General features: G+C 37.5%; 1 protein-coding gene across 1 annotated transcript in view; it reads right to left on the bottom strand.

Annotated features, from left to right (window-relative positions):
• The window catches only part of TDRD5 (tudor domain containing 5), an 83,651-nt gene that overhangs the window by 43,334 nt on the left and 17,841 nt on the right, over nucleotides 1-22,476 (bottom strand). The window contains exons 5-6 of the mRNA XM_027565461.1: nucleotides 9,595-9,678; nucleotides 5,293-5,349 (exon numbers count right to left, since the gene is read on the bottom strand). Coding sequence (XP_027421262.1) covers nucleotides 5,293-5,349; nucleotides 9,595-9,678 — 141 coding nt within the window. The remainder of the gene's footprint in view (nucleotides 1-5,292; nucleotides 5,350-9,594; nucleotides 9,679-22,476) is intronic.

The following is a 22,476-nucleotide window of genomic DNA, read 5'->3' as shown; positions in this document are numbered from 1 at the left end:
GCACTGGGTCTTCGCTGCTGTGCATAGGCTCTCTTGGGTTGTAGTAAGCGGGCTACTCTCTAGTTGTGGTGCACAGGCTTCTCGTTGAGGTGACTTCTCTTGTTGCAAAGCATGGGCTCTAGGGCTTCCATAGTTAAGCTTAGTTGCCCCACAAGAAGTGGAATCTTCCTGAAGCAGGGATCAAACATGTGTCCCTGGTACTGGCAGGTTGATTCTTAATGGCTGAACCACCACAAAAGTCCCCAGGTTCTGCTTTTTAAAAAATTTTTTTTATTTTCTCTCTCTGTTCTTCAGATTGGATTTCTACCAATCTGTTGGGGTTCACTGATGCTTTCTTCTGCCATTTCCAATTTGTTCTTAAGATACTGTAGTGAAATTACTTCAGATATTTTATTTTCAGCTCTAGAAAATTATTTGGCTTTACAGTTTCTTTTTCTCCACTGAGGTTTCTTATCCATTTGTTCAATATGAATACATATTGCATTATATTCTTTTTAATGTGGTTTTAAGAATTCCTTTAAAACCTTTTTGCTAACTTCAACATCTGCATCATCTCAGTATCAGTTTCCATCGATTACTTTTTCTCTTCACCAAGAGTCACATTTTCTTATTTATTCAGTAATTTTCGCTTGTATCTGGGACATCATAATAGGTAAGCTGTAGACTGTGGAATCTTTTATGCTTCTTCTGAGAGTACTGCTTTTCACTTAAATTTAATAGGGAGTTAACCTAACCTTAAACTCAAAACTCTGACCCCCTGTGTTGGGCCACAGCTGAAAGAGATTCAGTTCTTTCAGCCTTACTAGGCTTCTGCTGGTCTGCCCCAGGCATGTGTAATTCAAGAATCAGTCAGAGATTTGAGCAGAATTTACGTGCAGAATTTGATGCTCCCTCTCTATCCCATGACTTCTTCCCTCATCTTCCAACTGCTTGGCTTCCCTGGTTGCTCAGATGGTAAAGAATCTGGCTCCAATACAGGAGACCAGAGTTTGATCTCTGGGTGGGGAAGATCCCCTGGAGAAGGGAATGGCAATCAACTCTAGGATTCTTGCCTGGGAAATACCATGGACAAAGGAGTCTGGAGGGTTACAGTTCATGGGGTCGCAATGATTTCTTTCGTCATTTTTCAACTGCTTATGTAGCTCCAACTCAGAGGCAGGTAAAACTTTTGATTTCTATCCAGTTATCAATTCCAAACTATGTATGGAGCCCAACATTGGGCCCAACTCCAAGCAAATAAAAAAGGTGCTATTCTCTCCTCTCTGGGTGCTGACTCCTTTCCAATTTCTGCCTGCTTTTGAACAATTTCTAGTACCTTCAGAGAGTAATTTTGTATATTTTGTCCAGAATTTATAGTAATTATCATCAGGACTGTTCCAATGTAGGCTACTCAGACATATTACCTTAATTTATTTGCATGCCTAAGTTTCTCACTAGATTTCAAAAATCTTAGTGACAGAGCCTTTCATACCTGGATACCCAGTGCCTCCCTCATTTCCTTTTGACTTTCACAATGTACCTCATTTTTATCTACTGGTTTTCTTAGGGCATCAGCTGTTCTATTTTTTGTTCTTGTAATCTTTGAAGTTTAGCCTTCATTTCTGAAATTTTTTTTGTTTTATTTATAATTCTTTCCTGAGTACTTTCCTGAATACCCTTCACTGTATTCCCAAATTTGTATAATTCAGATTTATGCTGTTCTTTCATGTTTTGTATCACTTTATATTTTTGAAAAAGGTTTCAGTTTTTATCTGTATTAGGGACATGTATTTCTGACATGCTCCTATTATCAGTAGATATGCTGTTCTGTTATTTAATCTCTTTTTTAATTCAAACAACAATGCAATTTGACCCAGAACCTCTTCTGCTGCATATTTTACGTGAAATTCATTTTCCTGACTTGTAGGACATCATTCTGGATTACTTTCTGCTTCACAGAGCTCCTCCTTCCACTGTTTTTGTAAATTGTTTAAAAATACAGTAGGTTAATTTAGAAATTTCTTGGCTCTTTTCCCTTAATACTACTTACACCTAAGACTCCTCTTTTTCTTCTGTTTGTATCCTGCTCAATTTTTCAATAGTGTCTGTAAGGGAGCTCTGGCTGGTCAGTTTCAAGAATTCACAGGAGCTATGGTGCTCCAGCCCCATTCAACTCTTACTATGAAGCACTTTCTGCTATTAGGTCAAAATAACACACAGTTTCAGTTATAGTTTTCAAAATGGCTTGCTGTACATTCTAGTGAATGAAGTAAAATGAAGTGAAAGTCGTTTAGTCGTGCCCGACTCTTTGTGATCCATTGGATTATACAATATATGGAGTTCTCCGGGCCAGAAGTGAATACCTGATGGCTATTTTGTAGTTCTTCTATCTCATAGATCCATTAGGGCTCCTGTTTTCTCCTGGCACAGACACTGATATCATGAGGCTTTTGTGGCGGCTGCTGATTACTCTCCAGCAATTATTTGCAGAGATATATTACCTAATTTTGTTATAAATACTGTCTTTGGATTTTCTGTTTGGCCATCTAGTTCTCTATGTGGCTTCTAGCTCTCTATGGGCTTCCCTGGTGGTTCAGATGGTAAAGCGTCTGCCTGCAATGTGGGAGACCTGGGTTCGATCCCTGGGTGGGGAAGATCCCCTGGAGAAGGAAATGCAACTCACTCCAGCATTCTTGCCTGGAAAATTCCATGGAGGGAGGAGTCTGGTAGGCTACAGTCCATGGAATCACAAAGAGTCAGACACGACTGAGCAACTTCACTCACTCACTCTGTATAGGTGGCACTTCAGGAAGATCCAAAACCTACGCTGCCTCTGCACTATCTTCCTTCAAGTAGCAATTTAACAAAAGATCCTTAAAGAATGGCAGACTGTTGTCCAAGTATTTCAAGAGGACAAATCACAAGGTAGCTTTTATATCATGTTGGATAAATAAAGGCTTAGTATTTCTACAAGTTAAAATAAAGATTAAATTAAATCTATACTTATTATATATTTTTAATAATAATGTTGAATTTCTGCAGAAGTTTGTTTACTAAGAAAGGTAAAGAGCTTTCCTGTAACATTAAAAGGTTTGTTTTACAGACTCACAGAGAACAAACTTATGATTACCAGGGGCAAAAGGTATGACTGGGGTGGGGGGAGAGATAGGGAGTTCGAGATTGACATATACACACTGCTGTATTTAAAATAAGTAACCAACAAGGACCTACTGTACAGCACAGGAAACTCTGCTCAATATTCTTTTATAACCTAGATGGGAAAAGAATTCGAAAAAGAACAGATACGTATATATATATATATAACTGAATCACTTTGCTGTACACCTGAAATCAAAACAATATTGTTAATCAACTATACTCAAATATAAAATAAAAAAACAAAAAATCCTGTTTAAAAATGGTTTGCTTTAATTTCTCCAAAATTGTTGACTTGTAACCTTAACTCCATGAATCTTTAATACAGGAAGCTACTTTTGCTAAAACATTCATGGTAGGAAACTATTCACTTTGAGTTGTGAACCTGGCATAGGAAGTTTATTTTTACCCATAAATTTTGTAATAATTAAGTCATATACTATTACTTTATTACTCTATTTTACACTTTATTCTGTAATTTCATTATTAGATAAATGACTTGACTTCTTAATCCAAAAGATATCAAGACTGTTTAAGCTTTCTCTCATGGGCCTATTTGAAATAAACTTTGAGGCTTTAAAGGAGTCATTGCTTTCATTCATAATGTGAAATTAAATTTTCTGCATTAAGGAAAGCTGCGTGCCGAAGAATTGATGCTTTTGAACTGTGGTGTTGGAGAAGACTCTTGAGGGTTCCTTGGACTGCAGGGAGATCCAACCAGTCCATCCTAAAGGACATCAGTCTTGAGTGTTCATTGGAAGGACTGATGTTGAAGCTGAAACTCCAATACTTTGGCCACCTGATGCGAAGAGCGTACTCATTTGAAAAGCTTCTGATGCTGGGAAAGATTGAGGGCAGGAGGAGAAGGGGATGACAGAGGATGAGATGGCTGGATGGCATCACCGACTTGATGGATGTGAGTTTGAGTGAACTCCGGGAGTTGGTGATGGACAGGGAGGCCTGGCGTGCTGCAATTCATGGGGTCGCAAAGAGTCAGACACGACTGAGCAACTGAACTGAACTGAACTTGAGGGGTGATGTGTATCTTTTCTAAAAAAAGCTTTCTTCTTTTTCTTTTACTATGACTTTTAACATTTACCAAACAATTACTATGCAGCAGGCACCGTTCTAATTATTTTAAGCCATTTAAACTTCTTTACAAAACTGTATCAAGTAGATAACATTATACACATCATCTGTAAAATAGCACATAGAGTTGATCTATCAATCATTACGCTCTATAGTATCTCAAACAAACTTGTTCATATGTACAAATATATGATAATGTTCATGGTATAGCAGTTAAGAGTTAGGATACTGAAGTCTGAAGCTAGGCTCCTAGGATTTCAAACCCTGGCTCCACTCATTACTGGCTACCTATTTGGTAGGCAAGTTACTTTTCCATGCCTCAGTCTGATGTGAAAACAAATGGACTACTATAAGAAAGGCATTCTGAATAGAGCCCACCACACCTACCCCTTTTTTAAAATTAGGCATATGGCAGTATCTTAATTGTCATTCTGCAATGTGATTTTTTTTCACCTAACATGATGGGTTCCAAAAATGATCCATGTTGCATGGGTGAGCTAAATCTTGACTGCTTATTTTTTCTACTACATATTACTCCATTATCTCAATTTATTTATCCATTCTCCTATTGATAGACATTTAATTTATTCCCAGTTTTAAACCACGCTGCAATGTATGTGTCATATGTATGTCTTCATGTGCACCTTTAAGAGTTTCTCTAAAGTGCATCTATAGTAGTGGAACTCCAGAATTATCAGGGGTGCATTCTGTCAAGTAAAGTCATATTGCCAAAGAGGTTCTGTCCCACAAGCAGCACATGAGGTATCCTATTTCTCCATATCCCCACTGACACCTGGTATTATCAAACATGAGAAACAAATTAACTCTTATACTAATTATATAAAAATAGTGGCAAAGATATTCTTTCTATGCATAAACAAGTATTTATTAAAAATCTTATTCTTAACTCTTTGAGTAAAAAAGCAGCTACCAAAAGGCAAAACAAAATGTTTAAGTTCTAAAGCACAGACTTGGAGGATCCAAGGAGTAGCAAGAAAATTTCCATCAAGCATGAGAAATATATGCAAGCCATAAAAAACCATGATTAGTGAAAAAGAGCTCACTCACCTCAAACTCTCTAAGCAATTTAGAAATAAGCAAACCCTCTGGAAACCTGGATACAACCTAATAAATAAAAAGTGAAATACAATATAAATAGACACAATGGGAATGCTCGGTGACAAAATATCAAAATAAGAAAGTATAAATTTACATAGCAACAAAGGCAAAAATAACATTATTATTAAGTGAATGAATTAAAAGGCACAGTAATTTTTAAAAATCAGCTTCTAGTTTTAAAAATAACAACTCAAAAAAGGCAGTGAATTCCAACATTTCCAGAGTTGAGAAATCATTCCTGCATAGAACAGCAGTGCCACGACTCCTCAGGAATTCCTAGAGTTCTTAGCTCAGCTAACATATTTAGCTTTAGCTCATGTAAAATAAATATTCTATGGCATAATTTCAAGCATTTTAAAGAGCAGAAAAGAAATACCATGGACACTACAGAAACACTGGAAAACACAGTTAAGCAAAGATACTGGCCATTGTTGTCCACATGCACACAAAAATATCTTTAATATGAAAATCAGGTCATTGCTTCTCTAGATTTTTAATATCATCTCGTAGACTTCTTTCCATACCAGTAAATATGGATCAACATGTTTACTAGTGAAACTCAACTGGCGACTGTGGGGCTCTTGGGCACAGAAGTCTTTCCACGTCCCCCATTTCTTGTAGGGAACAGACTCTGGCCTCCATGACCTTCCCTGAGTTCCAAAGAACAAATCTGAACAGTTGTCAATCCAGGAAGGGACAGGGTAGATGCAGAGTCAAGGGAGGAACAGTCAAGAAACAAAAATTTTAAGTGTTAATTCCACCAAAAATGTAGGATATCTCTGTAGAAAAGTGTGCCAATTGCATTTTCTTCTTATTATTAACTTTATTGACGTATAACTTACATTATTAAAATAAAGACATATTAAGTGCAAAAAAAAAAAAAGAAACAATAATGCAGCCTTGAAACAGGGTCCTGGTTTCTTCTCAAGGGACATACATAACAATGTCTTTAAGCTCTTTTTAGAATTAAAACTATTTCAGTTTCGTTGACTATGCCAAAGCTTTTGACTGTGTGGATCACAACAAACTGTGGAAAATCAAGAGATGGGAATACCAGACCACCTGACCTGCCTCTTGAGAAACCTGTATGCAGGTCAGGAAGCAACAGTTAGAACTGGACATGGAACAACAGACTGGTTCCAAACAGGGAAAGGAGTTTTTTTCTTTTTTTAATGTTCCAATTAAAAGCTGTCCCTTTATTAAATACCCACAAAGTTCCAAACATTGTACAAAATGTTAAAACATTTATTCATACTCTTTTGAAGAAAAGTTGCCTGTTCTGCCACACTCATTTTTGCATGATGTTGACATTTTAGCTGTATATGTCAAGGCTGTATACTGTCACCCAGCTTATTTAACTTATATGCAGAGTATATCATGAGAAATGCCGGGCTGGATGAAGCACAAGCTGGAATCAAGACTGCCGGGAGAAATATCAATAACTTCAGATATGCAGATGACACCACCCTTATGGCAGAAAGTGCTAAAGAGCCTCTTGATGAAAGTGAAAAAGTTGGCTTAAAACTCAACATTCAGAAAACTAAGATTATAGCATCTGGGCCCATCAATTCATGGCACATATATGGGGAAACAGTGACAGACTTTATTTTGGGGGGCTCCAAAATCACTGCAGATGGGGACTGCAGCCATGAAATTAAAAGACGCTTACTCCTTGGAAGAAAAGTTATGACCAACCTAGACAGCATATTAAAAAGCAGAGACATTACTTTGCCAACAAAAGTCTGTCTAGTCAAAGCTATGGTTTTTCCAGTAGTCATGTATATATGTGAGAGTTGGACTATAAAGAAATCTGAGTGCCGAAGAATTGCTGCTTTTGAACTGTGGTGTTGGAGAAGACTCTTGAGAGTCCCTTGGACTGCAAGGAGATCCAACCAGTCCATCCTAAAGGAAAGCAGTCCTGAATATTCACTGGAAGGACTGATGCTGAAGCTGAAACTCCAATACTTTGGCCATCTGATGCAAAGAACTGACGACTCATTTGAAAAGACCCTGATGCTGGGAAAGATTGAAGGTGGGAGAAGGGGATGACAGAGGTTGGAAGGCATCACCGACTCAATGGACATGAGTTTGGGTAAATTCTGGGAGTTGGTGATGGAGAGGGAGGCCTGGTGTGCTGCAGTCCATGGGGTTGCAGAGAGTCAGCCACGACAGAGCGAGTGAACTGAACTGAGAATTAAAATTCAATATATAGAAGGTGTCAGCATTCTTCATACCAGGAAAGACCACCTAAGCCAAACTAAAACAACTAGAGAAGCTCATTAAGATTAACCAAGATTAAAGGAAGAGCAGGACCTTCACACACCCCTATCTTATCAGCAACCCCACCCTTGAAGCACTGCCTTAAAACTCCTCACCAAACTCCCTGGGTTGGGACACGGTTTCCAAGGCAAAAGCCCACACTGTCTCCCTTTGCCTGGAAAAGCCATAAAGCTGTTCTTTTCTACTTCACCCAAAACTTTGATTTGGCACAGGTGTAGAGAGGCTGAGCTTTTGGCAACACTAGCTATAGTTTTTCAAATATTCAGTATAATTAAATTTATTTAATCAATTATTTATGGTTATTTCCTATCTCTCATCATCACAAATACCACATAATTATCTTCATATTTGCATTCTGCACACTTATACAAATATTTTTAGGATAAATTCCTAGGAGTGGACTTATTCTATCCCAGTAAGGTACAAAAAGCTTTATGTTTTCCAAGACTTTTCCAGATACTATATATCTTATTAAAAATTCTAACTCAAGCTTCAGGAAAATATAAAGTAAAAACTATTTCAAAATCCTGTGACCCAGAGACAGTTATTTGTTGCATTTCAGAAAACATCTTTTCAGAAACCTTTCTATGCCCACACACACTCACATTATTCATGATTTTACATGAAAATACAATACTAAACAAATTATTCTATAAATCCTGTTTTTAATGTCCAACAATATGTCAAGAAGATACTTTCTTGTAAATTAATCAAGATAATATAGAAACTTTATGAGCTGCATGATACTCCCTAGTTGAGTGGATAATGTAAGCAATCCTTTTTCAATGAACACTTAACTTTTGTCTAATTTTTTGTTACCATAAAAAAAGTCATATTGGACATTCTTAAATTGTTGGACACTTAGTCTAATGTCGAAACAAAACAACAGGGGCCTGAATGCACCAAGGTTTTTGCATTTCTAATAAAACCACAACAGCTGAAACAGAATAAAATAAGGCAGTAAAAGCTGTAATGATACTCTGACCATTCAAATCACAATTAACAGCTCCCACCAAAATTTTGGGCTTCCCGCATAGCTCAGCTGGTAAAGAGTCTGCCTGCAATGCAGGAGACCCAGGTTTGATTCCTGGGTCAGGAAGATCCCCTGGAGCAGGAAATGGCAACCCACTCCAGTATCCTTGCCTGGAGAATCCCATGGACAGAAGAGCCTGGCAGGCTATAGTCTATGGGGTTGCAAGAGTCAGGCACCACTGAGCGACGCACACACCAAAATTTTAAGTTTACATACTCTTTGGCCCAATACAAAACTGCTAAAGAGCTTTCACAAACTAATAAGGAAAAACAATAAATTAGGCCAAGGGCATGAACAGGCAATTCACATAAGAAACATAAATGGCTATGAAGCACACGAAAAGATGCTCAATATAAAAATCAAGAGGTATTAAGTTGAAACAAGATGATTAGATAGTGTCATTTCATTGTCAGTGGGAATGTAAATTTGATCAAACCTCTTAGAGGGCAATTTAGCAATATTTATCAAAACCTAAAATATTCAATACCTTTGGCAACTCTACTTCTAGGTAAATGTTCAAGGACATTAACAGTATTTTTTAATAGCCAAGACTAGAAATAACCCCAAATGTTAACTGATAACAGATTATACAAGTGAAATATGGTATATCAACACAATGGGATACCATGCAGTATTCAGAATAATATTTGGCATACATACATATAAAACTGGTATTGGAAAGACCTTGAACTGCAAACAACGATTTAAGGGGAAGAAAAGAGAATTTATGGAGGAATTACAATAATTACATTAAAACTTTTAATTAATTCTTTTTTTATGATCTTAAAAGATTAGCCACTCCATTTGCAGTATATATGAAAAGATCAAGAATAAATATAAAACTAAACTACTTGTAAGCAAGTAAAATTAACCATAAATGATACCTAAATGTATGATCAATTATTCCTATACATTTCCCAAATACAAAAAGTACTTACAAATTTTATCTTATGTTTTAGTTCTGGATTAATAGTCCCTCCAGGTCCAATTTGTGCAATAACTGATTTGAAGGTATTCTCCAACTATGAAAAAAGGGGGGGGAAAGTTCAAATTATAGTCAAAAAAAATTTTTTTAAGTCAAAGTTAATCTGAACAGTAAATAAAGGAAACATCTATCAAAGAAAACATGTTTCAACCAAATAGACTACTGTTATTAAGAAACACTGTAACATTTCATACTCTACAAAATATATTCAGAGTAGGTGGACTCATTATAAGACTAAACATTGACATTTTCCAGGATAATTAGCATTCTCCATACGTTTAGAATCTTCAAATACAAAATCCCACACTCTTACCCAGAAAAGATTCTTGTTACTAATTTTGTTTATAAAATTATTCAGTGTTTATTAAACACATTAATGCAGGGAAGAGATGGGATGAATGAAGGTCCCTGGGAGCCAGGGTAGTGGCAGAATGTCTCGCCCTAAAGAGCCGGAAGGTGAGCTCTTCCACTGTCACAAAAATAAAGGAGGAAAGGACCAGTACGGATTCAGAAAGGCTCTGTAAACGTAGGGTCAGGAGGTGGAGAGAGTCACCACCTGATAGCTTCAGCATTCCCTTTTTGAGTTCAGAAGCAAGGCCCACTCAACAGCATAAAAGGGAAGGGAGCTCAGATAGTCGAGAAAGTAGAAAAATAAAGCTGAGGAAATAATGGATGGTTATTTAAACTCATCAGGTAGGGAGTAAAGATAGGTGAGGCCTGAGTTAAAACAGTAGGGGTCAGAGGATTTTAGTAGAAAAAAGTCAATAGTATAGAGAGGTCCCAATGTGGTAAAAAAAAAAAAAAAAGACAATGCATGGGAATAATTGAAAAAATAAGCTGGAAACACAGCAGGCTAGGAGTAGACAGTATTGTAGAGCATAACCAGACACCAAGGTCCAGTGAAGAGCCATGGAGTGGAAACCTGTAACAGAATGAAAGATCATGAAAAGAGGAAAAAAAAAAAAGAAAGACCATGGAGTTATATATAAGCTGCTAAGTAAATTAAAAAAAAAATACATATACATATATATACACACACGTTAAAAAAGACACAAAAGTATAAAGAAAACTACCTAAAATCCTATCACATAAACACAATCACTATTTGTTTTTTCCTTTTAAACTTTTATTTTTTAATATTTCTTCTTATTATCTCTTGGCCTGCCATTACTTACAAGGTATATGAACTTATAAGGTTTCTTCATCTGAAAAATGAAGATAATCTCTGTCTCCTAAGGTTGAGAGGAAAGTGGGATCTGGGAAGGGGGGATTCCTAAGACTATATAACTAGCTTTCACAAAATGCCTCAGCCTTTGGTCTTAGGTTTATATTTCTTCCGGAACTGTCATGAGATAATTCTCTAAAGCTCTTCCAGTGAACAATAAAAGAATCTAAAGATAACTGACTCTTCACATCTCAACATACTCCCACCATTTGAAGATTCAATACAACAACTTATTATCACCAAGCCAGGTATTTCAGGTGACAAAAAAGTGTCACCTTTGACAGCATCATTCCTCTCAAGCCACTTACAATTAAGTAGAGAAATGAGATAAATGCATAAACAGCTATAACCTTAAGGCTGACTCTGTGTGTGTGTGTGTGTGTGTGTGTGTGTGTGTATGCTCAGTCCTGCTGGACTCTTATGACCCCATGGACTGTAGCCCACCAAGCTCTTCTGTCCATGGATTTCCTAGGCAAAAATATTGGAGTGGGTTGGCCATCTCCTCCTCCAGGGAGTCTTCCCTACCCAGGAACCGAACCTGTGTCTCTTGCACTGGCTGACTGTTAGCGCCATTAAAGTACAAGAATGCAGAAGGACATATTATACCAAGTCATACAGAAGGCTTCCTTTTAGGAAGGGCTTGAAGGATGGAGGATATTGTAGAAAAAGGTGGCAAGGCTGGGCAAGGAAGGTAAAGGAACTTGATAAACAAAGGAGAAAAGAATGTTACAGTTTGCCTGAAGGCATCAGAGAAGTAGTAGAAAACTGAAGAAAGCAGGCTGAAGCCATAGTGTAGCAACTCCTCAAACGCCAAGCTAAGGAGTTTTTCTTGGTGACAGACAAAAACTGGTATCAGAGATTTTTAGCAAAGGAGAAATATTTTCAGAATTTTAATCTGGCAGCAGAAAATTAGACTGGTGCAGTGCATGACCAGTTAAAACACCACAACTCTCAGGGCAAGAGTTTTAACCAGGGTGCCAAGGGAGTAAGAAGAGAAGGAGGAGATAATCAAAAGAGGATTCCACAGAAACTAGGGAAGAATATAATAGGAAGGAACCGATGATTCTACAGGGATGAAAAAAAACAGACCAGGGAAACAGCCTCAATGACCTCAAGTTTTATGAAGAAAACTAAAGGATCTTAAAACACAGAGGCAGATTTTTGATGGCTTTTAACCAATTCCAAGAGTTTGGGAAACTAGGAGGGAAGTAGCAGGACAGTGATTATAAGCATGAGTTTTCTCTATGGAGCGTGGCTTGTGACACAGTCAGCAAACTATGGCCTGTGGGTCAAAACTGGCTAAGAACTGTTTCAGCATTTTCAAACTGCTGGGAGGAAAAAAAAATTAATTTTTGTGACACATGAAAATTTTATGACATTCAAATGTCAGTATCCATAAATAAAGTTGTATTAGAACATGGCCATATTGACTCATTCATATAGCTTTTTAACTTACTTTTAATTGGGCAATAATTGCTTCATAATATTGTGTTGGTTTCTGCCATATATCAACATGAATCAACTACAGGTATACATATATGGCCCTTCCCTCGTGAACTTCCCTCCACCTCCCATACCATCCTACCCTTCTAGGTTATCACAGTGCACTAGATTTGAGTCCCATGTCATTCAGCAAATTTCCACTGGCTATCTAATTTCACATACAGTAATGTGTATGTTTCAATGCTACTCTCTCAGTTCGTTCCGCCCTCTCTGTATTCACAAGTCTGTTCTCTACGTCTGCGTGTCCACTGCTGGTCTGCAGATAGGTTTGTCAGTACTGTCTCTCTAGATTTCACATATATGCATTACTATACAATATTTGTCTTTCTCTTTCTGGCTTATCTCTGTATAATAGGCTCTAGGTTCATCCACCTCATTAGAACTGAGTCAAATGGGTTCCTTTTTATGGCAGAGTAATATTCCATTGTATATATGTACCACAACTTCTTTATCACTCATTCACATACTGTCTAAGGTTACTATGAGGGCAGTGATTAGTAGTTATAATGCAGATCATTAGGCCCTAAAAGTTTCAAATACTACCTAGTCCTTTTGAGAAAGTATTTGCCAAGCTTGGGTTAACATGTCAAAATGATAGACTCTTAGCTAAGAACAGAAAGCATCTCAAGATAAGAAAAAAAAAGTTTTTTTGCCTCAAGCTAGAAGACTAAATTCTGCTGACTTTATACTGAATGGGGTGAGGTAGATCTATTAAAGCCCAAGTAATCTTGGAAATATCTGTAAGGAGAGGTTAATAGTTACAATGTGCAAGGACGGGGAGTTAAGAGTAGAGGTAGCGCTTCCCTGGTGGGTCACTGGTGAAGAGTTAGCCTACCAGTGCAGGAGACACAGATTTGATCCCTCATCTGGGAGGACCCCACATGCTTCGTAGAAACTAAGCCTGCGGGCCACAACTATTGAGCCTGTACTCTAGAGCCTGGGAATGGCAGCTACTGAAGCCCACGAGCCCTAGAGCCCATGCTCAGCAACAAGAGAAGCCACCACCATGAGAAACCTGAGCATTGCAACAGGGAGTAGCCTCTGCTTGCTACAACTGGAGAAAAGCCTGTGCAGCCAAAAATAAATTTAAAAAAAGAGTGAGAGGCAATCAGTGATTAACATGAAGAAAGTAGTCAAGAGGGGACCCTGAATTCAACAATGCTTTAGTCTCAGATGCCTACACACCAAACAGAAAAAAATGGACAATAAATCAAGTGAACAAAGGATTATAAAAGGGGATAAAGATGGAAAATAACCCATTTTATATATATATATATTTATTTATATATATATATTCAGATAGGAGCCTACAGGACCCAAGAAGAAGCAGAGAAGAGCTCTGAATAAAAGATACACTCCTCAGAAAAATGGACAAAGATATGAAAAGGCAATTGATTTAAAAAAATTAACATGAGCTAGCCAATAACAGAATAAAAGTTCAACCTCTAATAAACAGATATTAATAGTCAGATATGGCTATTTGCCTATCAAATTGGAATATTAGTTTTACAATAATGCTCATTTACTCACTCAACAAATATGTACTGAACACATACTACGCACTTCACATTGTACTCAGCACTGAATATACAGGGGTAAATAAACTAGGTATGATCACTGCCCTCATGGAACTTTCAGTCTAGTGATGAGAGACCACCAGTCATATAACTACATAATTACAATTATGATAAAGATTATGAAAAACCCACAGACTTGTCATAGAATACTATATAGCGTCAAAGTGTCAAATACTTTGTCAAATATAGTGTCAAAGAATACTATACTTGAAAGTATTAGGAAAGCAATGGGAGATCTAACTTAGACAAGGGTTGGTAAGGAGGGAGAGGTCAGGGGACAGTGTTTGGATGAAGCATCAATTTATACTGAGTACTAGCAAAGGTACAAATTAAAGCAATCCATTCACAAGCATGTGAATGCTAACTGAAACAAGTTTTATGGAGGACAATTAACTACATACATCATGAGTCATAAAAGTACACATTTCTTTAGATATAGTGATCAGTGGTGGTGGTTTAGTCACTAAGTTGTGTCCGACTCTTAGAATCCCGTGGATTGTAGCCTGCCAGACTCCTCTGTCCGTGGAATTCTCCGGGCAAGGATACTGGAGTGGGTTGCCATTTCCTTCTCCAAGATGCAGTGATTACTTATCTAGAATTTTATCCTATGGAGAAACTGAGGATTTGCACAAATTTGAGTAAGATTTTCAACAACAGGTTATGTTTAATAGCAAAAATAGCAACATCCTAAATCCCCAAGTTAAAAAATTATGGCATATCCATACTGCCATTAAAAATTATGTTGTACTGCAATATTTAACAATGTGGAATATTCATAATTCATAATCCTGACTTTAAAAAGCAAGTCACAAACCTGGACCAGAATAATGCTAATTTTATTTCCTTTAAAAGAAAAAGTCAATGTTTCTGGGTGGTAAAAGAATAGGTGATTTTCCCCACCCCTCAAAAAAAAAAGAAAAAAGAATAGGTGATTTTCATTTTCTTCTGTGCTTTTCTGTATTGTAAATCTTTTGCAATCAATCTGTATTACTTTTGTAATAAGAAAGTTTTGTAAAACATAAGACACCTGGGTGATATTTAGAAACTTGAGGGTGGAAGCATTTTGGAAAGAAGATGCATGAAGCTAAAAGCAGAAAGAACAGAAGTAACATCTTTAGAAGAATATATTGCAGACCGTTCGGCCATATGGTAAAACATTAATACATTTCTGATTAAAATCATAAAACTGGCACAGACACACACACAGAAGTGACGCTTTCAACTGCTCAAATATTTGCTAAGTATCTCAATTGACTAAAAACTAGGTAAGTATGGAATCTGACTTGCCATACTAAAAATTTCATCTGAATTCATGGAAAAAATAGGCAGGGAAAAGCTACTCTACGTTGACCAGAAAATGTATGTTTCAGAGAACCACATAACTGTGTAACATATCCAGTTACTTGTTGAGGTTACTCTTTCAAGACAGTTGAGCCAGGTCACCAAGTAAAATTTTAAAAGTTTCTTTTCTTAAATAAATTTTAAAAGAGCTTCTATTCTTATATACAACACCAATCACAGAATCTAATTCATGTAAAAACTATCAATTGTTTGAGTGCAAAAGTCAGTTGCAAACTAACACCCAGCCCTGATTTTCAATTCACTCAAGACCAGAACTTTGTTTATAATTCCAGGTTTACCTACTTTAAATCTCATGTTGAATATTACAATGAAGTTTTCTAAATGTGGGGTAGGACAGGGTACTGTGAAGTAAAATTATTTTAAGACAGGACAGGAAAATTAAACATAAAATCTCTCTCTGCCCATTTGAGCTATTACTCGCTTTAGTGTGTACTGTATGCCTGAATTATACATTAACTAGATTCCCTTAGAAGACACAGGAATGCCCACTTTGGAAAAAAAAAAAAAAATTTCCTTCTGGCTCCAGCAAAGTAACTCCCTAGGAGACAACATTCCTTTCTCAATCCTCTAGGTGGTCACAACAACCCACTATTCACCTTGTTGGACTGTGTAAACTTCGATGTATAACTCTTGGTCTCAAAAACTGATTTAACTGTGCCTTGACCTCTAACAAGTGGAACAGTCTTCAGAACTTTCTGAAAGACCGCCTCGTGGGTTATAATCCTCAGGTTGGCTCCAATAAAATTTCCCATTTCATTCTTAGATCAACTATTGATTCATTTTTTTTCACTGACAGTACTCTTGATTGTAAAGCTAGAGAACAAAGAAATACCAGATCCCTGTACTTGAACCAAACACTCTTTCAGTCAATAACCTATTAACTAACATCACTGTTAGCTGTGCTCTAGGCTTACACACTCATGCAGAGAATTCTGAAGAGCTGGACTGGCTAGAGTATCTGAGGCTTCATTCACTAGAGTGATAATGGCTAACCCATACTTGCCAATTCACATTTTCATCTCCCATCTAAACTTACCCTAAAGAGATCAAAATAAAGGAAATTGAATAGAATGTGGTAAAAAGATATCCATGTCTTACAAAAATAGTTTAAATTATTCTAACCATTTGCTTTTGTGAAATAAAACAGGAAAATAGGAAAACATAGGATACTAATGAACAAGTTGGCCTGTTCCTCTTGCAGGTGAAAAAAATGAAGAAACTCCAGTCCTCATTTTACAAAGGAGAAACTGATTTAATAATATTTTTTTCTTATAACAAAAATAATGTATGCTCACTACAAAAAAACATAAAACAAAGATGATCAAAAAATTAACAAATTTGTTATAAATGTATCTATTATTTTTCTATGAATATAAAAACACATACATATACTTGTTCTGAGGCAATACCTGTCGAATTTATAGATCTACAATTTTAAGGAATTGAAAGTTGTACTTTTTATAAATAGAATTATGTGGGATCTGATAATTATGTAGAGTCTGTCCCACCAGGAAATTAAAATATATGATTTAGGAATTAAAGCCTACTCCTTAGAAAAAGATTTAAATAGTTTTGGTGGCAAAAAGCTCCAACGAGAACTGAAATGTTGTGATCAGGTTGTATCTATGAAGAATTCTTAGGGCTGCAAAACAAAGGATGAAACTCAAAGGAAAATAAATATAGGAAAAGTGTCTCTGTGTCTAACTCCTCTCCTTGGAGCCATACCAGGCGCAAATGTCCTAAACTTGGCATGTCCTAGAGCCCGCGCTCTACGAGAGAAGCCACCTAGATTCCTAGCCGCAACCACAGAAGACCCCGCAAAGCCTGTGTGCCAAGTCAAGAGTCCATATACCGCAGCAAATCTTTTTAATAAAAGAGGAAGAGTCCAACAGTTCGTTCATTGTAATCTTCTGAATTTCAAAGATAAAGATAGGCATTGACAAGCATATAGCAAGTTTACCTACAAAGGAAGATGAGTAGATTGGTGCGAGGTCTCTCCAGCACAGGAAATGCCAAGAAAAATAAAAGATATCTAAAAAATGGGGAAGTCACTAGGAAAGGAATGGAGTGAAAACTATCTTTTGGCAGTAGGACTATGAATAACTTTTTTAGGCTGAGTTTTCCGTATTAGAAAGTATCACTTGAACCAAAGTTATGACCCCCACCCTCCTGCCATAAACAACCTGAGTTACAGATGAGTTACAGATGTTAAATAACAGTGCACAACTGAGTGGAGAGCCCTAAGCTGCCCCACCTGGCAGCCTGGAGAATTTTCAGTCTGCAGCCCAGAAAGAGGTAATAGAAACATGAACTGAGGAGACAAATTCAAGTTTGGGAAGGACAAGCATGCTAATATATGGATAGGTATGGAGAAGAGGGACTGGCACAGACAGTGATAGCCCTGGCGATCTGTAGAGGGACCCCGAAGTTTCTGGATGACGAGTGATCTATACATAAGGCAGGGGAAGGGGATGTTCTCTGAAACTGGTGAAACAAACAAGAAGCAACAGGCCACACAACACCCAGAGCTCACATGGAGCTGAGAAAAATTAACTGTTCCCACTAAGGCAGTGGTCATGTATGGATATGAGAGTGGGACTATAAAGAAAGCTGAGCACCAAAGAATTGATGCTTTTGAACTGTGGTGTTGGAGAAGACTCTTGAGAGCCCCCCGGACTGCAAAGAGATCCAACCAGTGCATCCTAAAGGAAATCAGTCCTGAATATTCATTGGAAGGATTGATGCTGAAGCTGAGGCTCCAATACTTTGGCAAAGAACTGACTCATTGGAAAAGACCCTGATGCTATGAAAGACTGAAGGCGGGAGGAGAAGAGGATGACAGAGGATGAGACGGTTGGATGGCATCACTGACTGGATGGACATGAGTTTGAGTAAGCTCCAGGAGTTGGTGATGGACAGGGAAGTCTGGCATGCTGCAGTCCATGGGGTTGCAGAGCCAGACATGACTGAGCAATTGAACTGAACTGACTAAGGCAGAATGGAAGGACCTCCTCTTAACACATCCAGATGACTCCTCAGAAAGGAACTACCTCAGTGGTGGAGCCAAATTAGCCCTAGACTGAAGGTTTTCTTTGGACTAGAAGTCTTAGTCTACTAAGGGTTCCATAGCAAAATAACAGACATTAGGTGGCTGCAAACAACAGAAATTCATTTCCTCACAATTCTTGAGGCTGGAAGCCCAAGATCAGGCTTCTATCTGAAAAATAAAATTGTTCCTGTTGTTTAGTTGCTCAGCCACGTCCAACTCTTTGCAACCCCACAGACTAGCCTATTCCTCTACAGGCTCCTCTGCCCATGGGATTCTCCAGGCAAGAATACAAGAGTGGATTGTCATTTCCTTCTCCAGGGGATCTTCCAGACCTAGGGATCAATCCTGTCTCCTGCACTGGCAGATAGGTTCTTTACTGCTGAGCCACAAGGGATAAAATATTGCTTGCCATATCAGTAAATAAAGGATGTTGCAGTCATCAGCAATTTGCAGCCACCCCCAACATGAATCCTAAGGGAGAAATAAGGAATGCCCACCATCTAGCAGCCATCAGAACACAGCTACACTCGACAGTACGGCCTAAGAAAACACAGAACACTGGGCCCAGATAGCTGAGGTACGTATCAAAGGAATGATTTCAGTGAGCCCAGACTCTTGAATCTTCCCCTATGCAGAAAGATCCTAACTAAATTCCATAATTTGAGCTATCTAGTTTTCTTTTATTAACAGTAGCCTTTTGTTCCAACTACCTGGTATTATTATAAAAACTCCTATATATCCTTCCAGTCCCCCACCCTGCACCTTCCTCTTCAGAACAGTTTTCTCGGCATTTATCTGAAAGGCTGTCTCCTGGGCTTGAAATACTAAGAATGTCCACTGAATAAAACATAACTCTCAGCTCTTGGGTTGTGCATTTTTTCAGTTGACACAGCACAGTTGGATCCTGGCAAGGATTCTCTTTCTGACTTGCAGATGGCTGACTTCTTGCTGTATGCTCCCACAGCCTTTCCTTGTTCTATGCACATGGAGAAGGACAGCAAGCTCTCTGGTTTCTCTTCTTACAAGGGCACTTAACCCTGTCATGAGGGTTCCACCCTCACAACTTCATCTAAACCTAATTGCTGCCCAAAGGCTCCATCTCCAAATACTAACACATTAGGGGTTAGGGCTTCAACATATAAATTTTAAGAGAACAAAATTCAATGGATAGTAAACCCTCTAACCTAACCATAACCCTCTAGGGCTCAGTAGTATCTGACTCTTTGCAACCCCAAAGACTGTAGCACACCAGGCTCCTCTGTCTGTGGAATTTTCCAGGCAAGAATACTGGAGTGGGTTGCCACTTCCTACTCTTGGGGATCTTCCTGACCTAGGGATCAAACCCACGTCTCTTGCATCTCTTGCATTGGCAGGCAGATTCTTTACCAACTGTGCCACCCAGGAAGCCCCAGTACTTGCCCTAACAAGTCTTAAAAGCAAAACTCAAAATAATCAATTGAGTCCAAGTAAATTAACTGAGTGAAGCTCAACAATGAAAAATTCATAATGTCTAGCAGCTAATCAAAGTCGCCAGCCATGCAAAGAGGTAGGAGAATATGACCACATCAAAAAGGAAAACGGGATTCCCTGGCAGTCCAGCAGTTAGGGCTCCACGCTTCCACTGCAGAGGGCATACATTCGATCCTTGGTCAGGGAACTAGGATCCCACATGCTGTAGTGCATCCAAAAAAAATGATTACATATATAAGTAAAGTATGAACAGAATAAAGAGATAAAGGATATAAAAATGATCTAAGTGGAATATGCAGAAATGAAAAATCTAAAATGAAAAATAATCTGAATGGGATTAAATGCAACAGAAGATCACTGTTATCAAAATAAATACTTTAAAGCAAAACAAAAATGTGTTAAGGAGCATATAACATATATACAATTAAAATGTATAACAGCACAAAAGATGGGAAAAGTGAAATGTAAATCTATTGTTCTAAAGTTCTTAATCTACATGAAATAGTATAATATTACACGAGGACCAACTCTGATAAATTAAAATATATGTTGAAAGCCCTAAAGCATCCACATCCACTAAAAATGTTTTTTAAAGAGTTACAACTAATAAACAAATAACAGCAATAAAATAGAATCATAAAAAATAGTTAATTGGGAACAAGGTAAGAATGTCCTCTCTCACCGGTGCTTCTCAACACTGTTTTAGGAGGAAATGGAAAGCACAGCTGACACCTGAACAACATGAATCTGAACTGCACGGATTCACTTACAGATTTGTTTCAACAGTATATAAAAGTATGGAGATTTATGAAAATTTGAATAAACTTGTAGGTGAACTGTGTAGCCCAGAAATATTCAAAAAACTTTAAAAACATATGTCATGAACGTATAAAATACATGCAGATACTGGTCTATCTGTACACAGGCATAAGATGAGTGACATTTAAGATAAAATTAACAATGTGTCCATTTTCTTACTGTTTTATAACTGTACTTTCAAAGAATTATATTAGTGTGCAATATACCTTTCCTAATTGGAGAAACTGCTCATCAGCCTATAGCTACAGATAAGTGGTTTTTTAAAAAATGTAACAATGTTCCCAAAACTGTATTATGAATGTAACTATAATGCTGTATGTCATAAAAATTTTATGACAAGTCATAGTGTTGTGTATAGGCTAGGCAACCATGAAGCAGTCATATCAAGTACTTTAGGCTATCATAAAACAATCATATTGCTGCTTCTACAATATCAATGTATGAATCACTGTACCTATAATTAACATTAATTTGTTTCACATTATCTTTTCATTTTTGACATCTAGTGTTAATAATATATATAATACATACAGTGTTTTGTATCATGTAAGACATTATTGATATAAGTACTGACAGATGATTCATCCTATACAGTGTAAACTTATGATATTGATAAATATAGTAGAGTTCTGTAAATATATTTTTTTTATGCTTTTCTTTAAAACTTTTTTCTCTAGCTTCCTGTATCATAAGTATGTGCTTAGTTGCTCAGTTGTATCCAACTCTTTGAGACCCCCTGGACTATATCCTGCCAGGTTCCTCTGTCCAGGGGATTGTTCAGGCAAGAATACTGGAGTGGGTGGCCATGCCCTCCTCCAGGGATCTTCCCAACTCAGGGATCGAACCCAGGTCTCCTGCATTGCAGGCAGATTCTTTGCCGTTGGAGCCACCAGGGAAGCCCTGTATCATAAGTATACAGTATATAATAACATTTAATATACAAAACATGTTAATCGACTGTTTATATTATCAGACTTCTGGTCAACGGTAAGCTATTAGGAGTTGTTTTGGGGGAGTCAAAAGATATATGCAGATTTTTGACTATGCAGGGGGTGGGTGCCCACAATCCCCACAGTATTCAACAAGGGTCAACTGTATAATAATTCAGAAGGAAGAAATATAACTATCTCTGCTTGAAGATGACATATTTGTCTATACAGAAACCCCGAAGAATCAACCAAAAAAAAACTAGAATGAATATGCAATGATAGCAGTGTTGCAGAATACAACATTAATAAGACAAAAGCTAATCACTTTCTTATATACCAGCAAGGAAGAAGTGGAACTCAAAAGTAAAAACACATGACCATTTAAGTCAGTGCACCCAAAATGAATATGAAATACTTTGATATAAATGAAATGAAAATACTTTGGTATAAATCCAACAAATTGTATGAAGAATAATTCAAAACTCTGATGAAAGATATCAAAGAGCTATTAATACTACTAAACAAACGGAGAAGTATTCCATGTTCATGGATAGGAAGACTTAATGTCATCAAGAGGTCAGTTCTTCCCAACTTGATCTACAGATTCAATACAACCCCAATCAAAATCCCAGCAAGCTTTTTGAGGGATATCAACAAACTGATTCTAGAATTTATATGGAGAGACAAAAGACCCAGGATAAGTAACTCAATATTGAAGGAGAAGAACAAATTTAGAGGACTGGACTTTCCTGGTGGTACAGTGGCTAAGACACCACACTCCCAATGCAGGGGGCCCAGGGTCAGTGCCTGGTTGGGGAACAACAAGACCCCACCTGCCAAAACTAAAAGTTCTTATGCCCATCTAAAGAGTTTGTATCAAAAGAATCTGCGTGCCAAAACT

Source organism: Bos indicus x Bos taurus, chromosome 16 (genome assembly GCF_003369695.1).
Source record: "Bos indicus x Bos taurus breed Angus x Brahman F1 hybrid chromosome 16, Bos_hybrid_MaternalHap_v2.0, whole genome shotgun sequence".
Lineage (NCBI taxonomy): Eukaryota > Metazoa > Chordata > Mammalia > Artiodactyla > Bovidae > Bos > Bos indicus x Bos taurus.
The sequence above is the reverse complement of the archived record's forward strand: the minus strand, read 5'-3'. Positions and strand labels throughout refer to the sequence as shown.